The 25,618-nt window shown below is 46.9% G+C and overlaps 2 protein-coding genes across 2 annotated transcripts; both read left to right on the top strand.

Annotated features, from left to right (window-relative positions):
- On the top strand, positions 1,378 to 11,167 carry LOC102180463 (pregnancy-associated glycoprotein 1-like). Its single transcript, XM_018043587.1, has 9 exons — positions 1,378 to 1,430; positions 2,826 to 2,976; positions 4,416 to 4,540; positions 4,638 to 4,749; positions 5,921 to 6,114; positions 7,014 to 7,130; positions 8,683 to 8,853; positions 8,911 to 9,007; positions 11,018 to 11,167. The coding sequence occupies exons 1-9, from the start codon at positions 1,378 to 1,380 to the stop codon at positions 11,165 to 11,167; spliced, it is 1,170 nt and encodes a 389-aa protein (XP_017899076.1).
- Positions 16,200 to 25,355, top strand: LOC102180731 (pregnancy-associated glycoprotein 2-like). The gene is made up of 9 exons (XM_018043588.1): positions 16,200 to 16,301; positions 17,612 to 17,753; positions 18,718 to 18,835; positions 18,936 to 19,054; positions 20,275 to 20,468; positions 21,366 to 21,482; positions 23,024 to 23,165; positions 23,251 to 23,349; positions 25,051 to 25,355. Exons 1-9 carry the CDS (start codon positions 16,249 to 16,251, stop codon positions 25,195 to 25,197), a joined length of 1,131 nt encoding a protein of 376 aa, XP_017899077.1. The 5' UTR covers positions 16,200 to 16,248; the 3' UTR covers positions 25,198 to 25,355.

Raw genomic sequence — 25,618 nt, 5'->3', positions numbered from 1 at the left:
CAGAAAACAAAGATCATGGCATCTGATCCCATTACTTCAAGGGAAATAGATGGGGAAACAGTGGAGACAGTGTCAGACTTTATTTTGGGGAGCTCCACGATCACTGCAGATGGTGAATGTAGCCATGAAATTAAAAGACGCTTACTCCTTGGAAGAAAAGTTATGACCAACCTAGATAGCATATTGGAAAACAGAGACATTACTTTGCCAACAAATGTCCGTCTAGTCAAGGCTATTGTTTTTCCTGTGGTCATGTATGGATGTGAGAGTTGGACTGTGAAGAAAGCTGAGTGCCGAAAAATTGATGCTTTTGAACTGTGGTGTTGGAGAAGACTCTTGAGAGTCCCTTGGACTGCAAGGAGATCCAACCAGTCCATTCTGAAGGAGATCAGCCCTGGGATTTCTTTGGAAGGAATGATGCTAAAGCTGAAACTCCAGTACTTTGGCCATCTCATGAGAAGGGTTGACTCATTGGAAAAGACTCTGATGCTGGGAGGGATTGGGGACAGGAGGAGAAGGGGATGACAGAGGACGAGATAGCTGGGTGGTCTCACCGACTTGATGGACATGAGTTTGCGTGAACTCCGGGAGTTGGTGATGGACAAGGAGGCCTGGCGTGCTGCGATTCATGGGGTCGCAAAGAGTCGGCCATGGCTGAGCAACTGAACTGAACTGAACTGAACTGTGTCTTGATAACTTTGACTTTGCAGCATCTAACCCAGACCCCAGCACACAGGTCTTCCTGTAGGTTTGTTGGATATTAAGTATCTTGTGAATACATATGACATTTCTGCCAATACTGAAACCATGCAATTGAAATACTGCTCTGCCCTAAATCTTTGAATCAGACTGACATCATAGGTGCCCCTGATCTCTGCCATTAGACCCACTACCTAAAGCCACTTGTATGTCCCTTGTCTGCCCCTGAAGTCGTCACACTGTCATTTGACCTCTTTTCCTCCTAGTAATCTTCTCTCCAAAGAGGACAGCAATGCATATCTCATGAAGTGGCTAGGGAGACCACATGAAATCATGAGTGTCTAGCATGGCCCCTAGTATCCATTTTTATGATATTCTTAGCAGTTTGGCAAGATTCTCCGTGCTCTTAGATGTCCATGTACTTCAGTTTGTTTTCCAAGCCAAGCCCCATGGAAGAGATTACAGTGGAATTCTCTATATTCTGAGGATTTTCAGAGTCCATTCCCAAGGACCCTGATGGAGGTAAAGATTTTTGAAAGGTTTGTATTGCTATCAGATCCATTAATGCTTAAAGGGAACAATTAGGGCATGTCAGAGCATATATCACTAGAAGCTCCTGGTCACCACTGTATGCCAGCAACTGAAGCTTCCCTGAGTAATTGAAGCCAGGAAAGAAGCATGAAGTGGCTTGGACTCCTTGGGCTGGTGTCCCTCTCAGAGTGCATAGTCATGTAAGTATGGGGACTGTAAGTGGCATTATATTCCTTTCTGAGATGCTTCTTTTCATCTGATTATTCTTTCACCCATCAGAGTTAGAAGAGAATGCAATCATCATGAGGGTCTTAAAGTTCAACTCCTATTTATTGATAAGTACCTTGCTAGAGGAACTGTGGGTCTCAAGGGTCTTGTGTAGGTTTGCATGGTTGCAGAGCTCTTTGGGCCTCATCATGTCATGACCTATTGAAAATGGAATTCCTTGCAATTGTTCAGTTCAGAACTGAAGAGGTAGGTGTGGTCCTAGGAACAGCAGTTTCCCACAGTTTTTTCTAGATCTCTTCTCTGTTTTATCTCTACTTCAGTGTGTATGTGTCTATGTCTGCATCTCTGTATCTCCCTCGCTTATGTTCCCATCTCTTTGGACGTCTCTGTGAGTGCAGATCTCTGTGTATTATTTTTCTTTTCTTTTAATTTTTCATTTTTGACTCTTCCTTGCTTCTCAAGCCTCTTAATCTCCCTAAATTGTTCCTCATCTCCTGGATTCTTCTTTCAACCACCTCTTCACTTTTAACTTGGAGAAAAATTGGGAGAGCTATTTATATATGGTTTACATCTGACAAGCAGTGTGACCACAGCCAACTTACAAACTTCCTGCATTTCAAATTCCTCCCCTGTAAAAAGAGAATAAGAATCCCCCTTCTCCCTCCCTACCTGAGCTTCTATGAGAAGGATACAGTGGGGTGTCAACAGCAATGCTGCTGCTGCTGCTGCTGCTGCTGCTGCTAAGTCACTTCAGTCGTGTCCGACTCTGTGCGACCCCATAGACAGCAGCCCACCAGGCTCCCCCATCCCCGGGATTCTCCAGGCAAGAACACTGGAGTGGGTTGCCATTTCCTTCTCCAATGCATGAAAGTGAAAGGTGAAATGAAGTCGCTCAGTCGTGTCCGTCTCTTAGTGACCCCATGGACCGCAGCCCTCCAGGCTCCTCCATCCATGGGATTTTCCAGGCAAGAGGACTGGAGTGGGGTGCCATTGCTTTCCCCGAACAGCAACAGCAATGCTAATGGCTGTCATTGTTGAGACTTCCTATTTATCAGGTACATTATATTCATCACTTCACCTATCCCCAAAATATTCTATTTGGAGGGTAGGAATCATTACATTCCACCTTTTTACCACGAAGGAAACTAAGACCCACACATGGTCATATGGCTTACCCAAGGTTACAGAACAGAACCTGTATTCAAATGTATGTCTTTGCCATGGTACATGCATAAAATTCTGAAAATAAGGTGACTCATAAAAATGACTGGAAAATACACAGTGCCATTACAATGACAATTATACCTTAACACTGACAGCTAATTGTTGATTATCCCTTGTTTTCTTTCCCCAAAGCTCACTGAAAGTATACCTCTAAGGAAAGTGAAGACAATGCAAGAAATACTCAGTGAAAAAAACTTGCTGAACAATTTTCTGGAGGAACATGCTTACAGACTGTCTCAGATTTCTACTCGTAATTCAAATATAACACCTGTACCCATGAGGAACTTCCTTGATGTGAGTGTGTTGGGAGGATGGCGGTCCACAGCATTCCCTGGAGGTCTAGGGCCTAGTACAGGGTCTCATCTGGAGGTGACAGGTCAGATGTTGGGGCTGGGGCTCCTGCAGAAGGCAGGGACACTGGGGAACAAGGACCCTCTTCCTAGAGGAGAAGACACTCTTCTCCTCAACTCTCAATCTGTGGTGACTGAGCCCAGCATTACCAGGTGGCAGGTAAACATCCATTTCTGTGTCAAAGATGTGTCATTAGTTTGAGGGAGAATGTTCCTTCTGAACTAAGTGAGCCACTCAGTCACTGATGAAGGGTGAGTCATCTCTGATCAAAAGGTAAAGAAAACTGCAAAGCAATTGTGAATCCCCAGGCAGAGGAACTCAGCTTCAACAGATGCAATAATAGTAGTATATGTGTAGTAAAATTATTCAGTAGAGTTCAGTTCAGTTCAGCCACTCAGTCGTGTCCGACTCTTTGTGACCCCATGAATCGCAGCACACCAAGCCTCCCTGTCCATCACTAACTACCAGATTTCACTCAGACTCACATCCATCAAGTCAGTGATGCCATCCAGCCATCTCATCCTCTATCATCCCCTTCTCCTCCTGCCCCCAATCCCTCCCAGCATCAAAGTCTTTTCCAGTGAGTCAACCCTTCTCATGAGGTGGCCAAAGTACTGGAGTTTCAGCTTTAGCATCATTCCTTCCAAATAAATCCCAGGGCTGATCTCCTTCAGAATGGATAGGTTGGATCTCCTTGCAGTCCAAGGGGCTCTCAAGAGTCTTCTCCAACACCACAGTTCAAAAGCATCAATTCTTCGGCACTCAGCTTTCTCTATAGTCCAACTCTCACATCCATACATGACCACTGGAAAAACCATAGCCTTGTAGTAGTGTTACTAAACCCATAATCTGTGTAGGCCATAAGAATTGAACACTTTGGTTATTTTTATTAGATTTTTTTAAGGACTCATTTTGACTTCAAGAATGCCCAGGCCAGCGTGAGAAACAGGCAAAGAGTAAATACATGTCAAATGAAAGGGTTACCTGTGTGGTGTTGATTAGAGTGGTCTGAGTTTAGAGGGAGTGGCTGGGATTGATCAAGGTGGACCTTCTGGGGAAGGAGGTGCTGAGGCTGGATTTGAAGAGGAGGCCAAAGAGCTCCTCAGCTGAAGGTACTAGGACTTCCCTTGGGTTGAGTGTTTGAAGCTCTGGGCTTGCAATGCAGGGGGTACTGCTTCAAAGCCTGGTCATAGGGCTAATATCCCGTATGCTGCATAGCATAGGAAGGAAAACAAATGCAGGCACCTCTGAGATAAAGGCTGTGAGCTGTACACTGGTTGGAAAGTGATCTCAGGAGACATGTGGCACCCAGAGGGAGGCAGCAGTGTAGGAATAGAAGGGAGCCAAGTCTGCACTAACCAACCCCCTTTTGGTCCCCACAGTTGTCCTATGTGGGTAACATCATCATTGGAACACCCCCTCAGGAGTTTTGGGTCATCTTTGAAACAGGTTTATCGGACTTGTGTGTGCCCTCTATCTCTTGCAGCAGTCCATCCCATTATGAGCACAAGCATCTCCCAATCCATTCATCTATTACTTCCCTGACACCCCTTTCTCCGCCTTTGGCACCTGTCTGACCCTCATCTTGTGTCTGCAGATACACGCAATGCCTTCAAATATTATGAGTCTTCCACCTCTCGGGATATGAACACGCCCCTCAGCATCATCTATGGAACTGGGATAATGAAGGGATTTCTCGCTTATGACAGTATTCAGGTAATGTGGAAAGAGAAGCTGAGTCAGGACTGACTATGGAGTGACTGCTGCTTACAAAACAGTTGCAGGACAAGCTGGCAGAACCCATCCTTTCCTAACTCCCATAGATATTGGCCATCTTACTCACAGGATCCTATCCCTGGGGAGACAGTGCCAATGGTGACACACAAACTCCCAGATTAGCTAACCCAGAGAGTGCCTTGAGGTGTGGACTTACAGCTCCACTGCCCATGAGCAGCTCAAGGTTCATTTTGATGGGAACAAGAAGAAGGGGGGAAATAGCATGCACTTTTATATTCTCTGACTGTTTCAGGCACTTTGATGGTAATAACTTGTTTAATCCTGCAACAACCCCACGCAGCAGGTACTTTGATAAGCTCATGATGAGGAAACCGAGGTGCAGACAGCAAGGGCTTGCTGAGGTCACATATGTGGTATGCGGTGGAGCTGGACTGGCTTGTCAGGACTGAAGCTGCTGTAAGATGTTTGGGGACAGGATAAAACTAATCTGGGGACCCTAGCACTTCAGATATCCAAGCTGGGAAAGAAGGAAGCCAGAGATGTTGTGGGGCCTAATAAATGGTTTCTCACTTCAGGGGCCTTTGAGAGTCTAATAAAATCTTCGGCCTGCCTCCCCCAAATTACCTCAGGAGTTCCCCTCCCTCTTTTACTCTCTCTATCTCATACACACTCACACAAAGACACACATATCCCCAAGGTATATTTCCCACGAGGTAATTTCATAAGAACCCTGCCAGCAACATTGCGTAATTGGCTTCTACCATCCTGTGCAGATGCAGAATCCAAAATACATTGCAATCAATTCAGTCCATTTCTGTCATCAGTCATAGTGACGCCAATAGAAGGCTCTCCTGCTCTCTCCTCTTTTTGTCCTGAAGGGGGCACCGTTGGGTCCTGACCTGAGTCTCTTGGTTGCCCCACCTGGAAAGAAGGCTTGAGGTCAATTTGACAGAGGAGCAGATGTTTTAAAATCCACAGCCCCACACAAATGGAACCCTAATTTCCCTCCCACTTTGGTCTAACCATCTGAGGTCCATCATAGACATAGCTTAGCCTCAGTTCTTCTCTGAGGATCTAATGGCAATACACCTCAGCCTAGTCCCAGCCCCACTTCCTAAATCTTTGTGTGGGAATACTCTCTTCTCCACAGACTGGGGACCTTGTTAGCACTGACCAGCCATTTGGCCTAAGCTTGGAGTTAAACAAGTTTGATAATACACCTTTTGATGGCCTCCTGGGCTTGAACTACCCCCGCATGTCCGCCATAGGAGCCATCCCCATCTTTGACAACCTGAAGAAACAAGGTGCCATTTCTGAGCCTGTCTTTGCCTTCTACTTGAGCAAGTAAGTCTGAGCTGGACAAGTCCTCTCTCCAAATTAGCTGTAAGATGCTTTCCATTGCACAAAAATTATTGAACCCTTGATACAGAAGTATCCTGAGAGACAATCTAACCCAGGATAACTATGGCCCCAGCCCTCACCTGGCTTCACCACTGGCTTTTATAAATATAGTTTTATTGGAACACAACCGTGCTCCTGTGCTCAAAAGAAGCGGCTTCGTCTAGGGGTGAGGAAAGGGAAAGACCAATGGAAGGTGTCAGGATACAGGTTGGATGAAAAGACAACAGGATATGCTGATGGATTTGATATGGAAGGAAGGAGAGGGATGGCAGAAATCTTTCCTTCCTCACTATCAGTTCACTGGGAACCAAACACCAGCTACCCAATTTTCAGGAGCCAGTGAAAAATGAAAGTGTGGGAGCCATTGTTCATCAAGTATTGGAAATTTCAAGACAGGGATAACAGAGGCGGCCGGCCCAGCTGATGTGGGGCCCTATAGATAGCACAGCTCATGGCCAATGAAGCCAATATGGGTGACCAGAAGCCACACTCTTAGTGCTTTCAGTCCTTGATTTTTCTGAAAAATGACAAGTTGGACAAGCAGAAGACCAAAACCCTTCAGCATACTGTCCTCTGAGGGTATATCTGAGCACTTAAGTCTCAGAAGTTCTAGGGTCTCTTCAGAAGCCTGGGTAGGTGGAGCCCAGCCAGGTGACTCAGCTTCTAACCTCTGTCCACTCATTAGCCAGTTACCAGCCTCAACCAGGTTCTCAAGCCCTCTTGGGCTTGATCTCTGCTTCTGTAAATAGGGAGTTTATTAGGGCCTTGATGCGTGGACAAGCAGAGCCCTAATAGTACTATTTACTGTCCTCCGAGGATCCCCGTCTTCATTCTCTCTACAGATGCAGGGTAAATGGCTGTGTGGTGATGTTTGGTGGTGTGGACAAAGACTACTACCAGGGAGGACTCAACTGGGTACCACTGGACAAAATTGCTCACCGGCGTATAAACATGGACCAGCAAGCCTCTCCCTCTGAGGGCTACCTCAAGTGATGCTCCCACACGTGTACATCGACATAGGCAGACTCACAGACACACAGTCACAGACATATACACCACCCACAGTGACACATACAGACACAAGGCACACAGAAACACACAAGCAGGCACATGCCAACACATCAGCAGGCACATAGAAACACATGCAGGCACAGATAAACATGCATAGCCAGGCAGACACACAAGCACACACAGAGAGCCACATAGGAGCACACACACAAATAAACACACAAACACAAAGATATACAAACCATCCGTGGATCCATAATCACTCCAGGCCTCCTGACCAGGGTCCTTCACAGGGTCCAGAGAGGCCTGTGCAGCTGGGGGAGCACTGCACCCCTGAGTGTGATGTGGGGAGCACGGTTAGAGGACCCTACAGTCTGGTGAAAACAGGAATAGGGAGAATTTCCTCAGCCCAAACAGAGTTATGATAAGATGACCAACTGTCCAGGTTTACCCAGGACAGAGTAAGTTCTCATTACAGATCAATGTCAGTTTAAAAACAGGGAAAGTGCTGAACAAATGGGGAAAACTGGTCTTCTTAGGGAGAAGCTAGCCAGCAGTGGAGAGAGGTTGGCCACAGTATTGAGATCTGAAAGCATTTCATAATAAAAGACACCCCACATAACTATAGCTATCTACCCTGGGCGCACAGTGCAGCGGGTGTTATAACTGAGAGAATCAGGAAGGTGGGATCCATAAATGACTTGAAAACAAGGGGAAATAATTGATGGGATTCTGAGTAGTATCCTCAGACAATGCTGATCAGTCCTTTGGAGGTCCCCTGGGCTAGTCAATTATCACCTGGCCAGGGCTTCAGTATCTGAGCTGGGTGAGTGAGCAGTGCAGGGAGACACCCTCTCCCAGGGCAGCCAGTCTCCCCCACCCCTATGAGAATCTGCTACCCCTGGGAGCCTCCATGTTCACTGTGCGTTTGACCTGTTTTTGTTCTACACTGGATACAGTTCTCTTGATGGTCCTCATTCATTATTTTCACAGTCTTCATTCACTCATTCATCACACTAACATTGTGTGTCCGCTGTGTGCCAGGCATTTTAGGGACGTGATGAGAATAAAACTTTCCCTCACATCTAAGAAGGCAGATGTACAAGAAATGACTCACACACACATAGTGAATTGTCACTTTGGTACATGCTATACATGAGGAAGGGTCTACAGAAAGTGACCAAGACAAGAGACTGATATATACCATGGGAAAGACTTTCTTGAAACCATGACAGTTCAGCTGGAATCTGGAAGATGAGAAGAAGTTGGCTAGTCAAAGAGGAGGAGGGTCTTTTATAAAGGAAGACCAACTTGTGTCAAGGTACAAAAGAGCCTGATGTAGTCAAGTACTGCATTCAAGGATGTCAAGGAAGGTGTCATGTCCAGAACAAAGGAAAAGAGTCAGGGCAAGAGACGAAGGGCTGTTCAGGAAACAGTCGGGGAGAGGGCAGCTCTGGGGAGATTCAGAGAAACCTTGACACCTGCTTTGTCCTGATGTCTCAGCGTCTCCATGAAAAGAAAGGTTATTGCTTGTTCTGGAGGATGTCATGTCATCGTGGACACTGGGACATCAGTGATCCTTGGCCCAACAAGACTGGTAAACAACATCCAGAAGCTAATCACACCAGGCCACAGGGTTCTGAAGTTAGGGGTCATACCACAGGGTCACTCCCAGTCTCCCCACACAACAAGGGTCTCCAGGGCCAACCACTCTCCTTCTCTCTCTAACAGCACTGTTTCATGTTTTGTCATCAATACCCTGCCCTCAATTCTCTTCACCATCAATGGCATCAACTACCCAATGGCAGCTCGAGCCTACATCCTCAAGGTGAGGGGACCTCACCCTGAGGTTTGGTTCTCAAACAGGAACTTGCAGGAACCCTTTCACTGCTGCTGGGAGGAGGCCGCCCTCTGCAGACCATGTCACACCATTGCAGATGCTGCTGAGCCCCTGTGACTGGGTCAGAGCCTCCCACAAGACCAACCACTTGAGAGTAAAGGGTAGTCTGGGACACTGATCATTCTGAAATAAATGTGGAGACACCACCCGATGCTGGCATGGTGGGAGTCACAAGGAGAGGGGAACACTCAGGTCCTCAGTCCTCAGAGAGCTTCAATCAATCAGAAGCCTCAGATACATGAACATGAAAAGTCAGCTCTAGCATTCCATGAAATATGCCATGTGACAAGGAGAATGGCTAGGGACAGTCCCAGTGTGCTGTCCCACCATAAAGCAACTGTCTCCCTTCACTTCTCAAAGTTTTCCTGGTTTGAATGATAAGTTCTTGGTTACCATAGTTCTTGGCTGCAACTACCCCTTGCTAAGCCCAGTTCCCCCTCTGGGAGTTGGGGTATCAGTCCCCTCTGTGGGGAGGTTGGATGCTAAGGTGAATAAAGGGTGCACAGTGACTGCTCAGCCCCGGCACAGGGTGGAGGCTTCATGTCAGCTCCCAGTAGGAGTTCAGAGCAGGCTGATGGGCTCCAAGAAGGCTTTGAGGAAGAGAGGGAATTTCAGTAATTCTAACCCCACAGTTCATGGAGCTATAAAGAGACCTGTTTGCGTTTAGGCTAATTTACACTAAATTCCATGAAAATGGCATCCCAAGGTGCTCTTAAAGGGGACAGATTAGTGGTGATGAGGGCTATGGACCAACCGGTGGGAGTGGAGCACCAGAGTAAGTCACCCAACCTAGCCTGGAGTGGCCAAAGAGAGTGAGTATGGGTCCAAGGAGTCTCCCCAGAGGGCCTGAGCAAAGTCTTAAAGAATCCGTTGTGTGCACTACTATTAATGTATTTAAGATGGCTAACCAACAACCAGCTCCTGAGGAGTACAGGGAACTCTGCTGAAGTTATGTGGCAGCCTGGATGGGGGCGGGGGGTTTCTTTGGGACAAGGATACATGGATACATATGACTGAGTCCCTTTACTGTCCACCTGAAATTCAAAATATTGTTAATTGGCTATACTCCAAAACAAAATTAGAAGCTTTAAAAAAAAAAAAAGGTTGTGCAGATGCAGGAGAAAAACAGGTATTCTCTGCAGCGAAGCAAGGAGCAGGAGTCAGAGGAAAGAAACAAAGTGTGAGGAGGACTATGGGACACTCTTCTTTTCTAAAAAAATGTATTGAAGTAAGGCTGATCTTCAGTGTTGCATTAAGTTCTGTTGCACAGCAAAATGACTCAGTTACGCACATACAAAAATACATATTCTTTTTCTTATTCTTTTCATTACAATTCATCAGTGAATATTGAACACAGTTCCTTGTGCTATACATTAGGACTTTGTTTTTTATCAGTCCTCGGTATATTTCTTTGCTTCTGATAATCCCAAATTCCCTATCCTCCCCTCCCCAACTCTCCTGCCATATGGCAACCACATATCTTTGCCTTTTTCATTTTTGGATGAACCCTCACATCTGCAGCTGCTGAGAAAACCACTTGATACTTACCAAAAGAGGGAAATAAAACCAAAAGGTATGCTGAGTCTGGATATTGAGGGCAGCTGCAGGTAAGGGCTTCAGAGAAGGCAATGGCACCCCACTCCAGTCCTCTTGCCTGGAAAATCCCATGGATGGAGGAGCCTGTTAGGCTGCAGTCCATGGGGTCTCTAAGAGTTGGACACAACTGAACGACTTCACTTTCACTTTTCACTTTCATGCATTGGAGAAGGAAATGGCAACCCACTCCAGTGTTCTTGACTGGAAAATCCCAGGGACGGGGGAGCCTGGTAGGCTGCCGTCTATGGGGTCGCACAGAGTCGGACATGACTGAAGTGGCTTAACAGCAGCAGCAGCAGGTAAGGACTCAGGCTTACTGGTGTGTGTCTCTGACTCCCCCAGGATTCTCGAGGCCACTGCTTTGGCACCTTTAAAGAGAACAGAGTGAGTACATCTACAGAGACCTGGATCCTGGGTGACATCTTCCTGAGGCTGTATTTCTCTGTTTATGATCGAAGAAATGACAGGATTGGCCTGGCTCCAGCAGTATGACTGCTTGGACTGGTTCAGGAATCAATCAGGCCCAGCGATGCTGGTGAACTGTGTTTGGTGCTCTGCAAACCCTATTCTCAGTAAAGAATAAAAAGTTTCACTCTTAATGGTGCTAAAACAAATGGGTGCCTCTGTTGGGTCTGGGAGGTGCATAATAATCAGTGAGGATTTAGAACCAAGTCTGAACCACTAGGGAGAGGAGCCCAACACCAACTGAGTTCAATAATTGCAAGCTCTAAAGGTGCCCATGAAAAGCACAGAGGGAAATACAGTCAGTGTCTGCGGGCTCTTTGAATGGATCACGCTCTGTGCTTGTGAGATTGGAGTGGCCAGGGAAGGCCTGCCTGAGGGAGACACGTTTGAGATGATGCTAAACATTGAGAAGAAGCCAGGAAAGCAACAAGCTGGGTGAAGAACATTCTAGATGTGAGAAATAGTCACTGTAAAGGCCTAGGAAACCAAGCTTAATGAATAGCTACTTTTCCAGTTCCAATATTGCTTTCGTGCTTGGAATTTGTCAGCAGGTCACTAACCAGAACCTCGTTACATACTTCATTTGTGAATTACCAGCAGTGAACCATCTCATGCTCCCCAGAAGGGAGACCCTGGTGCTGCCACAGGGCTGAGTCAGCCCTGGGCCCAGGGCTGCGTACACAAGCTGGTTATCACCAGCGGCATCAGGTTGCCAGGGGCATCACCAGTGACTCTGGCTATCTCTGAGTGCCTGTTCTCATGGATGGAAACTCCAGGGAACTGATAGAGCCAAGAGACAAACCTTAGCTCTTGTCTCCTCTTGCCCTGTGTGATCCCATGGCCAGCTGACTACACTGCACTCTGGGCAAAATCTCCTTCCTCTATTCCTTCTCCAAATTTGACTTGTGAATAACATCAGCACCAGATCCTGAAGTCTGGTGGCTTGAATTGAACTCACAACCAGCTGATACCCAGAGATGTCCATCCTTGTCCTGAGTGTCTGTCCTTTTTCTCCAACCAGATCCATAAAGCAAAGTCCCCAAAGAACATGACTGGTTCACCCCCTCTCAAAGCATTCAAAGCTTCAAGATCTTTTTTGAGCATCAAAGAGGGAACAAGTACCTTGATTATAGGCTTGTCTCAATCCAAACCTCGCTCAGGCAGGGGTTCCCTGAGGAAAGAGTAAGACACTGCGTCTAAATTCTCAGAGAGCTGAACATGGAATGCTCCTCACTGTGAATGCAGGTCCATGTGACCCAGTGTCTCAAGGGTCTGTGTTGTGTAAATAAGGAGCAGAAACTCTGGGCCTGCTGAGCTGGGAGTGAGTCAGGCACCATCTGCATGACTGCTTCCTGGGGACACTCCAGCTGGGGCTCCCCTACTGTGCCTGGAACCTCGAAGAACCTGCTGCTACCAGAAAGCAAGTCTTCTGATGGAATCACAACCAGACTTGAGGGACAATGGGGAAGGAACTTCCACTCTGGTGCCTGCAGACCTCTGAGAGCTGCCTAGCAGTGGATGCAATTGAGCTTTCTCTCATCTTTCTTTTTCTCTCATCTTTCCCTTCCTGAAGGTCTCCTAGCCTGGGAACAAGAGTTTCTGGTTTCCAGGTCTTAACTAACTTACCTGCAGCCTTAGAGTGAGTCATACACCCCAGGGTTCAGTTTCCCATGTCTTGGATGAGGGAGACTGGACTTGCCCCAGAACACGTATTCCAGACTGAAGCTCAGCGTCAGTCAGTGGACAAGTGGCTCAGAGGTACGTGTTGCCAAGGATGCTGAGGCTGCCTCTAGTGGGCAGGGGGCCATGCCTGGTGATATCCATGGATCCTGGGCTCAGAACTGGGAGTGGAAGACCATTTAGCATACAGCTGCTGTGAGATGGAGGACCTTAGAGGCCTTGCCCACTGGAACTTACCACCATTTGGGTTCTGCGGGATAGGATCAGGTAGCTAAAAGTCAGAAGTTACCAACTTGGAAGTTTGTAGTTTCCTCTGCAGAAACTCAATTTGTGATGATGAATTAACTCTTTAAAAGGAACTCTGGACACAAGACCCGCCAGGATGGTTAGAAAATTAGGAAGTATTTTAAGTGCTTGGATGACCTGCCATTTTGCAACCCAGCTTGAGATGATGCCCATAGTTATAGTGGAATCAAAGGGCCCCTGGGGGAAGCTGTCCCTCTCGCCGTGACTCATTAATAGTGAGTACAGCTCTATCCCCTTTATGTCCAGACCAGGAATTGCAACAAGAAGAACATGACCTCCAGCAAGGTTAACTAGAAGACTTGGGTGGATTTGGCCCTCTGGTTGGCACCATTCTTTTCCCAGTGCTTCTTCCTTCCTTCTTGGATCCTGAGCAATCTGCCCATGTCTTGGTTCCTGAGTTATGAAGTCCTCCTCCCTTTCCTTCCAAATGTCCCCAGAGCCCCGCTAGTGGCTCCTTCCATACCCAGGCCCTCTCCCTTACCTGCAGATGACACCATAGAAGAGAAAACCAGGGATGGGGCTGCCCAGTTCATTCTTTCTAAAAATGTCCCCATTCCTTCTACCTCCAGGCTCTGACCTGGCTCATTACAGTCTCCAGTTGGATGAACAAGCAAGTTAGCAGGGGGGAGTGCAGATGGGGGTGAGGGTGGGGTCCTTGGGTGTGGGGGATGGTGATCAGAGGACAGAAGAGCTGGACAGAGAGCAAAAGGGTCTCCAACCACTCAGTCTTTGGGGTGCCTGCCTGAATCTGCTTTTCTTGGGCCTCACAGGGTACCACTAAGACAGAGCCTTCAAAATGCACCTTTTGGAAACTTATTACAAAATGATGTCAAACATAACACAAATAAGAAGGAATGTACAGGAACCCTGTATTTCAACATTCGGCATCAATAACTACAAAACTACCCTCTGAGTGCCATAGGTTGTCATAAAGCAGAGACTAGAAGTGCAAGTCAAGGTAGTGGACAATCAGGTTCCTGGTGAAGACAATCTTCTTGACTTGCCTCAGCTCTCTTTCTATGTTCTCATGTGTGGTCGGGGAGGAGATGGAGGAAGAGGCAAAATAAGAGAGAAACAGAGGGGAAGAGTTTAATCTCATCATGAGGGCCCCACCACCAAAAACCCATATCAACTTAATTTCCTTCCAAAGACCCTACCTCCGAATACCATCACATTGGGAGTTAAGGATTCAACGTCTGAATTGCAGGGAACAAAATTCAATCTATAGCAGCTATGCAGATCTATTTTCAAATCAAGACAGAGCCTCATTTAATTTCCATTTTCTTTTACTATTTATTCATCTCTGCTGAAGTATTTTAAGGAAAAGTTACCATCTCACAAAATATAGTAACCACAATGTATTTTGTTCCAAATAAAATTAACATCTAATATCCAGTGCATGTTCAAATTTCCCTGATTCTCTAAAAACAGATGTCTTTTCACAGTTTATTGAAAGAATGTACTCATATGTTTCACTTTTAAGTTGTTCTCTCTTAAGACTAAATAACTGTCTCTCTCCCAATTTTAAAGCCATTTATTTGTTCCAAACCTGGGAGGAAGTGGCATGATTTGTCTTATAGAATGTCCCAAGTATTGGGTTAGAGCAGGGATCCACAACACTGGCACCAGGACCAATACCATTCCTTGGTCTATTGAGAACCGGGTTGCAGAGCAGGAGGTGAGCCGCAGACCAGTGAGTGAGGCTTCATCTGTATTTACAGCTGCTCCCCATCGCTCTCCCATCACCCAGAGATGGGACAGTCTTGTTTTAGGAAAACAAGATCCGGGCTCCCACCAATTCTGCATTATGATGATCTGTATAATTATTTCATTACATGTCCCAATGTAATAATAAAAGAAATAAAGTGCACAATAAGTGAAATATCCTTCAATCATCCCAAAATCGTCTTCCTACGAAAAAATTGCCTTCTAGGAAACCAGCCCCTTATGACAAAAGTTGGGGGAGTGTAGGTTTTAGAGGATTGCTTCTCTGTAGCTTTATCTGTGTTTTTCCCTGGAGACTGGCAGGTAGATCTAGACTTGAGTTCAAAATTTTTTATTGAAATATTTCATATGCAGATATATATTTCTTATGGTGCTCCTTAGCGTCTCACTATTTCTAGTTGCCTCACTTTGAGAGATGCTGAAATGCAGAGGATCCTGATGCTGCCAGCTTCACGCATCCATTATATACGCCCCTTTCTACCTTTCACTTATGGGTTCAGCATCCATTGATGACCTTTGCCCAGATCCATTGTTTCATGGGGATGCTGCAAAATAGTGCTTTCCTGTTTCTACCACTCCTTCTGTTTTAATTTCTGGAATTCTTCAATAAAAATAAGATTTCTTAAACTGTTTGTGGTTACATGGAATCTGCTACACACACACACACACACACAAAAGACAGCATAAATATTGATGATTATTTTCCTTTCTCAGCACTCAGAATGGTGTTAGTGCCCTAGCAATCTGTCACAATGACAAATGAGATGTTGTCTATTAGTATTTTGAATTTCTGACTTTTTATAATTTAATTTGTTCTAGTTAATGGATGTAATGCTAAAATTATCCCAGTTTTGGCTTCTGCATATGGATTCCTAAGCTTTTCTTAGACCCACTACCTAAAACCACTCATATGTCCCTGGGCTGCCTCTGAAGTCTACACGTTTCCTTTTGACCTCTTTGCCTCCTAGCAATCAGCTCTCAAACAAAGACAGCAAACCATACCTCATGAAGTAGCTAGGCAGACCACATGAGATCATGAATGTCTAGCACGGCCCCTCATATTCACTTTTATGGTGTTTTTAGCACTTACTTTCTCCAAGTTGGCAAGTTTCTCCATGCCTTAGATGTCCATGCGCTTCACTTTGGTTTTCCAGCCAAGCCTCAAGAAAGAGATTACAGTAGAATTCTCTGAATTCTGAGAATTTTCTAAGACCCTTCCCCAAGCTCAGGGATGGAGATAAAAATTTTATCAAGAGCTTTGTATTTTTATCAGATCAATTAGTGCCCTAAAGCGGACAATTAGGGCAAGTTAGAGCACATATAACCAGAAGCTCCTGGTCACCACTGCATGCTAAAGGACTAAAGCTTCCCTGAGTACTTGGAGCCAGGAAAGAAGCATGAAGTGGCCTGTGCTCCTCGGACTGGTGGCCCTCTCAGAGTGCATAGTCATGTAAGTATGGGGACTGTAAGTGGCATCATCTTCCTTTCTGGGTTAGAAAGAAATGGAATATTTCCCTGATAGTCTTAAAGTTCAACTCTTACTTATTGATAAGTACCTTGCTATAGGTACTTATCCTTGCTTCTTAGCCTTGGGCTTCCCAGGTGGTGCTAATGGCAAAGGACCCACATGCAAATATAGGAGATGTAAGAGATGCGGGTTTGATCCCTGGGCTGGCAAGATCCCCTGGAGAAGGACATGGCAACCCACTCCATTATTTTTGCCTGGAGAATCCCATGGGCCGAGGAGCTTGGCAGGCTGTGGTCCATAGGGTCATATAGAGTTGGACACGACTGAAGTGGCTTAGCATGCATGCGTGCACCTTGCTATAGAAACTGTGGGTCCCTGGGGCGAGATGTAGGTTTGCATGGTTCATAACTCTTGGGAACCCATCATGTGGTGACCTGCTGAAAACGGAAGACCTTGCAATTGTTTAGTGCACAACCTGTACAAATGTATGTGTGGCCCTGTGGGATAGCAGTTTTCTACCTTTTATTCTAGGCGCCCTCTCTGTTCTCTCTCTACTTCAGTGTGTATATGTCTAGGTCTGCATCTCTGAATCTCTCTCACTTATCTCTCCATCTCTTTGGAAGTCTCTGTGAGTTCAGATCTCTCCGTGTTGTTTTCTCTTCTTTTAATTTTTCAATTTTGACTCATCCTTGCTTCTTTAGCCTCTTAATTTCCCTAAGTTGTTTCCTATCTCCTGGATTATTCTCTTAACCTTCTGTTCCATTTCTACTTTGAGAAAGATTGGGAGAGCTGCTTCTACATTGTTTTACATCTGACAAGCAGTGTAACCACAGCCAAGTGACAAACTCCTTGAATTTCAGGTTCCTTCCCCATAAAATTAGGATAATGATCCCCTTCTGCAAACTTCCTCCCTGAGCTTCCTTGAGAACAATACAGGATGGTAATAGCAATACTAATGGCTATCATTGTTGAGATTTACTATATATCAGATACATTATATCATCACTTCACTTATCTCCCAAATTTTCTATATGGAGGGTGGGAATCATTACATTCCACCTTTTTACCCAGGGGTAAGGTGAAAATCCAAATAGTCTTACCCAATGTTACACAACAGAACCTGTATTCAAACCTACGTCCTTGCCATGGTATTTGCACGGCATTCCTATAATAAGGTGACACTCATAAAAACGCTTGGGAAATACACAGTGTATTACAATGACAGTTATACCTTAACACGGACAGCTAATTGTATCTTCTCCTTTGTTTCTTGTCCTAATCCTCGGTGAAAGTTTGCCCCTAAGGAAAATGAAGACCTTGCGAGAAACCCTGAGGGAAAAAAACTTGCTGAACAATTTCCTGGAGGAACACGCTTACAGACTGTCCAATAGTGACTCCAAAACAGCTACCCACCCGCTGAGGAACTATCTGGATGTGAGTTTGTTGGGAGGACGGCTCTCCACAGCGCCCCCTGGTGCTCCGGCCTAACACTGCGGTTCTTCTGAAGGTAGCAGGTGGGATGTTGGGGCTGAGGCTCCTGCAGGAGACAGAAACACTGGGGCACAGGGACCCCGTTCCACAGGAGAAGGCATGCTCATCCTCAACTCTTGGTCTGTGGTGACTGGGCCCAGCAATGACCAGGGGAAAGGTAAACGTCCATTTCTGTGTCAAAGATGTGTCATTAGGTTGAGGGAGATTGTTCCTTCTGAACTAAGTGAGCCACTCAGTTACAGATGAAGGGTGAGCCATCTCCAGTCACAAGATAAAGCCAACTGCAAAGCCAGTGTGAATCCCCAGGCAGAGGAATTCAGCTTCCACAGATGCAAGAATCACAGCAGTAAAAAGTTACTGAATCCCTTTTCCATGTAAGGCATAAGAATCTAACACTGTGGTTATTGTTATCAGATCAGAAAAAAGGGCACATTTTGTCTTCAAGGTTGTGCAGGTTCGCCTGAGAGAAAGGCAAAGAGTAAATATATGTGAAATGAAAGGATCACCGGTGTGGTGTTGATTGGGTGTGGTCTGAGTTTAGAGGGAGTGGGTGGGATTGCTCAGGGAGGACCTGGGGGAGGAAGCGCTCAGACTGGGTTTGAAGAGGAGACTAGAGAGACCCTCAGAGGAGGCGCCAGGACTTCCCTGCACGCCCAGCGCTGATGGCTTTCACTGGGTTTGAATGCAGGAGGTACTTTTTCAACTCCTGGTCATAGAGTGAATATCCCACATACTGCATAATGCAGGAAAAAATTATCAAAATCAGGCACCTCTGAGAACAAAGGCTATGGGCTCCATGGTGGTTGGAAAGTGATCTCAGGAGACATGTGACACCCAGAGGGAGGCAGCAGTGTGGGAATCAAGGGGAGCCAGATCTGCACTAACCCACCCCTCCTGGTCCCCAGAGAATTGCTACGTGGGTAACATCACCATTGGAACACCCCCTCAGGAGTTCCGGGTCATCTTTGACACAGGCTCAGCTGACTTGTGGGTGCCTTCCATCAGCTGTGTCAGTGAAGCCTGTAGTGAGTACAAACACCCTTCATCCCATGCATCTTTTACTTGCCCTGACACTCAGTTCTCCACCCTTGGCATCTGACTGACACTCATCTCTTGTGTCTGCAGGAACACACATCTCCTTCAATTATCAAAAGTCTTCCACCTTTGAGAAACCAGGCCAGCCTATCACCATCTACTATGGATCTGGGATAATTCAGGGATTTCTTGACTCTGACACCGTTCAGGTAATGTGGAAACAAAAGCTGAGTCAGGACTGACTATGGAGTGACCACTGCTTACAAAACAGATATAGGACCAGCTGGCAGGACCGTCCTACCCTACCTCCCATAGATACTGGCCATCTTACCCACAGGATCCTGTCCCTGGGGAGACAGTCTCTGTAGTGACACACAAACAAATGGATTAGCTAACCCAGAGAGTGGCTTGGGCTGTGGACTTGCAGCTCCTCTGCCCATGAGCAGCTCAGGGTTCATTTTGCTGGGAGCCAGAAGAGGGGGGAAAAAAGCAGCGACTTTTATATTCTCAGACTGTGCCGGGCACTGCCATGGTAATAACTTGCTTAAACCTGCAACAACCCCACACAGCAGGTGCATTAATTAGCGAATGAAACAGATGAGGAAACTGAGGTGCAGACAGTAAGGGCCTTGCTGAGGTCACACATGTAGTAAGCAGTGGAACTGGGCTGGATTGGTGAAGCTGGTGGTGGGTGTTTGGGAAAAGGATCAGGGGAGCCTGGGGGAAATCAAGCACTTCAGATATTCAGAGTGGATAAGAAGGAGGACTGAGATGTAAGTGGGCCTAATAAGTGTGTTCTCAGTGTATGGGGCCTTTGGGAGTCTAATAAAACCTATAGCCTCCCTCCCTCAAACTACCTGAGTAGTTCGCCTCTCTCTCTTACTCTCTCTCTCTCTCTGTCTCTCTCTCTCTCTCTCTCTCTCATACACACTCACACAAACACACAGATACCCCGCAAAAGGGTATTTCCCAGTCAGTAATTTCATAAGAACCCTGCCAGCAACATTGCATAATGGACTTCTGTCTTTCTGGGCAGATACAGAACCCAAAATACATTACCGTCAATTTAGCCCATTTCTCTCATCAGTTCATAGAGATGCCAGAGAAGGCTCTCCTGCTCTTTACTCATTTTGTCCATAAGGGGACAGCATTGGATCCTGGCCTGACTCTTGGTTTCCCCCCTGTTGGAAGCCATGAGGCCAATTTGACTCATTCAGAAGGTGTTTTTCAGAGGGGCAGATGTTTTAAAATGCACAGTCCCACCTAAATGGAACCCAAATTCCCATCCAGGCTCAGTCTAACCATCTGAGGTCTACCTAGGACATAGAAAAACCTCAGTTCTTCTCTGCAGAGCTACTGGCATCTCTTCCTCAGCCCAAGCCTAGACCCACCTAACAAACGTTTATGTGGGAACTCTTCTCACCCACAGATCGGGAACTTTGTTAGCCTTAAACAGTCGTTTGGCCTAAGTGAGGTGGAATACGGGTTTGATGGTGCACCCTTTGATGGCGTCCTGGGCTTGGCCTTCCCCTCCATCAGCAGCAAAGGTGCCATCCCCGTCTTTGACAACTTGTGGTCTCCAGGTGCCTTTTCTGAGCCTGTCTTTGCCTTCTACTTGAGCAAGTAAGTCTGAGCTGGACAGTCCCTCTCCAAATTAGTTGTAAGCTGCTTTCAGTTGCATGAAAATTATGCAACAATTGATACAGAAGTATCCTGAGAGATAATCTAACCCAAGATAACTATGGCCCCAGGCCCCACCCCCCCGGCTTCACCACTGGCTTTTATAATAAAGTTTTATTAGAACACAACCATGCTCCTGGGCGCAAGAGCTGGGGCTTGGAGTAGGGAGTGAGCAAAAACGAAGACTAATGCAAGGTGTCAGGATACGAGTTGTTAGAAAAGGCAACAGGATTTGCTGATGAATTTGACATGGAAGGGAAGAAAGGGAAGGTGGAAATCTTTCCCTTCTCACTAACATTTCACTGAGCACCCAGGACCAGCTACACAAAGACAGGTGGGACCCAAAACAAAAGTGTGGGACTCCTTGTTCAACAAGTATAGGGAATTTCAAGACAGAGAGAGCAGAGGTGGGGGCCCTGCTGAGTGTGGGGCCCAATGGACAGCACAAGTCATGGGCCAGTGAAGCCAACCTTGGGTGACTTGAAACCACACCCTAGTGCTTCAGGCCTTGGTTTTTCTGAAAAAATACAGGCTGGACAAGGTGGAAGCCAAAACCCTTCAGCACACTGACCTGTGAGGGTATCTCTGAGCACTCAAGTCACAGGAGATCCAGGGCCTCTTCAGAAGACTAAATGGATAGAGCCTTGCCAGGTGGCCAGGCTTCTAACCTCCTTTGTGCCACTCATTAGCCAGCAACCGACCTCAGTCTGGTTCTCAACTGCTCCTAGCCTCGATTTCTGCATCTGTGGATGGGGACCTTATTAGGGCCTTGATGAGTAGGCAAGCACAGCTCTCAGACAGCATCTCCTCCAAGGATCTCCCCCTCACCTCTCTCTACAGATCCAAGCCGGAGGGCAGTGTGGTGATGTTTGGTGGGGTGGACCACCGCTTCTACAAGGGAGAGCTCAACTGGGTACCAGTGTCCCAACCTCGCCACTGGCTGATAAGCATGAACCAGTAAGCCTCTGCCTCTAAGGGTCACCACAAGTGATGCTCCCACCGCTGTACACAGACACAGGCAGACACACAAATCCACTCCCAGACACAGTCAACAGACATACACACCAACCACTATGACACAGACACAAAGCACTCATATAAACATACAAGCAGGCACATATAAACATGCACAGCCAGCCAGAGACACACAAGTACACACACAGAGCCACATATGAATACACACAGAAACACAGAAACACATAAATACACAAACCACCCACCGGTTCATAATCACCCCAGGCCTCCTGACCAGGGCTCCAAACAGGGTCCATCACAGGGTCCAGAGAGGTCTGTGCAGCTGCGGGAGGACTGCACCCCTGAGTGTGAGGTGGGGAGCACGGTTATAGGACTTTACAGTGTGGTGAAAAGAGGATCAGGGAGAATTTCCTCAGCCTGAAAAGAGCTGTGATAACATGACCCACTGTCCAGGGCTACAAGGGACCAAGGAAGGTCTCAGCAAGATAAATGTCAGTTTAAAAACAGGGAAAGTCCTAAAGAAATGGGGAAAACTGGTCTCCTTAGGGAGAAGCTAGCCAGCAGTGGAGAGAGGTTGGACACAGTCTTGGGACCCGAAAGCAACTCATAAAAAGAGACACCCCACATCCCTGGGCTCACAGTGGGGCAGGGGCTATAACTGAGAGAATCGGGAAGGTGGGATCCAGGAGTGGCTTGAGAAGAGGCAATAATTGATGAGATTCTGTGTTTGACCCTCAGATAAAAGCTTACCTGTCTGTTGAGGTTCTGTGTTTAGTCCGGTATCTCCTGGTCAGGGTCTCGGTGTCTGAGCCCAATGAGTAGGTGCTGTTCAGAGATACCTTCTCCCAGGGCAGGTGGTCTCCCCTACCCCTATGAGAATCTGCTGCCACAGGGACCTCCATCTTCGCAGTGTGTTTGTCCCATTGTTGGTCAGACATCAGATATACCTCTCTGGACGGTCTTCATTATTTTCACAGCCTTCATTCACTCATTCAACAGACAAGCATTGTGCATCCACTGTGTGCCAAGCTATTTAGGGAGGCAATGAGAATAAAACTCGCCCTCACATCTAAGAAGGCAAATGTACAAGAAATGACACACACACAGAGTGAACTGTCACTTTGGTACATGCTAGACCTGAGGAAGGGTCTACAGAGAGTGACCAAGACAGGAGACTGACATACACCAGGGGAAAGATATCCCTGAAACTGTGACAGTTCAGCTGGGATCTGGAAGATGAGGAGAAATTAGCTAGTCAGAGGGGAGGGGGCTCTTCTAGCAAGGAAGCCCAGCATGGTGCAAGGTATTAAAGAGCCAAGGTACAAAAAGTGTATTCAAGTACTGCTCAAGGATGTCAAGGAAGGTGCTGTGATCAGGGCAAAAGGAAAGTCAGGGCAAGAGATGACTCACTGTTCTAGAGACAGTCAGGGAGGGGGCAGCTATGAGGGAGGGAGCTCTCAGTTCCCTCAGGGAGGGAGCCTTCCACATGACCCTGAGGCCCGCTTTGTCCTACTGTCTCTCAGCATCAGCATGAACAGGAGTATTGTTACTTGTTCTCATGGATGTCAGGCCTTTGTGGACACTGGGACATCATTGATCTACGGCTCAACAGACCTAGTCACCAACATCAACAAGCTCTTGAACGCTAGGCTTGAGGATTCTGAGGTGAAGGGTCATGCCACAGGGTCACTCCCAGTCTCCCCACATAATAAGGATTCTCTGGGCCAACCACTCTCCTTCTCTCTAACAGTATGCAGTTTCATGTGATGCTGTCAAGACCCTGCCTCCCGTCATCTTCAACATCAATGGCATCGACTATCCAGTGCCCCCTCAAGCCTACATCATCAAGGTGAGGGGCCATCCCTGAGGGTTGCATCTTTAAATTGGGGTTTGCAGGAACCCTTGGGCTACTGCTGGGAGGAGGGCACCCTCTGCAGGCCAAGCCACAACTTTCAGATGGTGCTGAACCCCTATGGCTGGGCCAGCACCTCCCACAAAATCAACTGCTTGAGAGCAGAGGACAGTCTGGGACATCCATCCTCCTGAAATAAATGTGGAGACACCACTCCGTGCTGGACTGGTGGGAGTCACAAGGAGAAGAGAAACACTAAGGGCCTCTGCCCTCATAGGTCTTCAGTTCAACTGGAGCCCTCAGATGCAGGAACTCGGAAAGTCAGTTCTAGGGATCCCTAAGATAGGACATGTGACAAGGGGGGTTGGCTGGTGGCAGTCCCTGTGTGTGCTCCCACCATAATGATTAACAGTCTCCCTTTCCTTCTTGAAACTGTCCCGGTTACAATAAATTACATGGCTACCTTAGACCTTGGCTGCAACTTCCCCTTGCTAAGTCCCAATTCCCGCTCTGTGAGTCAGGCTACCTGAGCCCTCTGTGGGGGGGTTGGATGCTAAGGTGAATAAAGGCTGCACAGTCACTGCTCAGCCCTGACATGGGGGGAGGCTTCACGTCAGGTCCCTGTGGGAGTTCAGAGCAGGCTGTTGGGCTCAAAGAAGGCTTTGAGAAAGAGAGGGGATTGCAGTAATTCTAAAACCCCTGACTCATGGCGCCATAGGGAGGCCTGCTTGGGTCTAGGCAAATCCGCCCTGGGTTCCATGCAAATGGCACCCCGAGGTGCTCTGCAAAGGAACCCTGGGGACTTATTAGGGGTGTTGAGGGCTATGGACTGACCGGTGGGGATGGAGACCAGAATAAGTCACCCAGCCAAGCCTGGAGTGGCCAAAGGCTGAGTGTGGGTTCAAATAGGCTTCTCAGAGGGCCTGAGCAAAGGCTTAAAGAACATGTTGTGAGCACTGATTTGAATGTATTGAACATGCATAACCAACAGTGAGCTACTGTACAGCACAGGGAACACGGCTCGATCTAAGGTGGCAGCCTGGGTGGGAGGGGTGTCTCTGGGACAAGGATATGTATATGTATGACTGAGTCCCTTGAAACTCAGAATATTGTTAATCAACTATACTCCAAAACAAAATTAAAAGTTAAAAAGAACCGGTCTGGGGGACGCAGGAGAAGAACAGGCGTTCTCTGCAGAGAAAACAAGGAGCAGCAGTCAGAAGGAAAGAAACAGGGAGAGAGGAGAGCTAGGAGGCACTCTTGTTCTTTTCTTAAAAAATGTATTGCCGTATAGCTGATCTTCAGCATTGCCTTAAGTTCTGCTTCACAGCTAAGTGATTTAGCTGTACATATACAAATATATATATTCTTTTTCATTAGTCAATAAATATTGACTACAGTTCCTTGCTCTAGAAGTAGGACTTTGTTGCTTATCATTCCTCTGTGTATTACTTTGCATCTGATCATTCCAAACTCCCAATCCTATCCTCCCCTCCCCACACTCCTGCCATATTGCAACCACATGTCATGGCCCTTTTTCATTTTGGATGAACCCTCATATCCTCAACTGCTGAGAAAATCGCCTGATGCTTACCAAAAGAGGGAAATAAAACCAAGAAGTATGCCAGGTCTGGATATGGAGGAGGGAGTCACAGGTAAGTACACAGGCTGACGGGTGTGTCTCTCTAACTCCCCAAGGCTCAAAACTTCTGCCTTAGCATCTTTCATGGGGGCACAGAAACTAGCTCTCCAGAGACCTGGATCTTGGGTGACGTCTTCCTGAGACAGTACTTCTCAGTTTTTGATCGAAAAAATGACAGAATTGGCCTGGCTCCAGCAGTGTAAATGCTTGGATTGGTTCAGGAATCAATCAGGCTGCTCCTAACACACACTCACTCACTCTAGGGCACTCCTGCCCAACGATGCTGGTGAACTGTGTTTGGTGCTCTGCAAACTCTATTCTCAGTAAAGAATAAAATGTTTCGCTCTTAATGGTGCTAAAACAAATGGGTGCCTCTTTGGGGGTCTGGCAGGTGCATCATAATCAGGGAGGATCTAGAACCAAGTCTGAACCACAAGTGGGAGGAACTCAACTCCAGCTGGTTTCAAGGAAAGGGGAGACTTTTCAGAAGAACACTGGAGATCCTGTACATAGGAACCAGAGCAGATAGAAAGATCTCAGTGACTGGACCCAAGAAATCAGAAGTCATCAGTTCTCTCTTTCTGACCCTCTCTCTTTCCCCTCTCTCTTCTTTGATGGTCTTAG

The sequence above is a fragment of the Capra hircus genome, chromosome 29 (genome assembly GCF_001704415.2).
Source record: "Capra hircus breed San Clemente chromosome 29, ASM170441v1, whole genome shotgun sequence".
Lineage (NCBI taxonomy): Eukaryota > Metazoa > Chordata > Mammalia > Artiodactyla > Bovidae > Capra > Capra hircus.
This window is presented reverse-complemented; position numbering and strand designations above follow the sequence as displayed.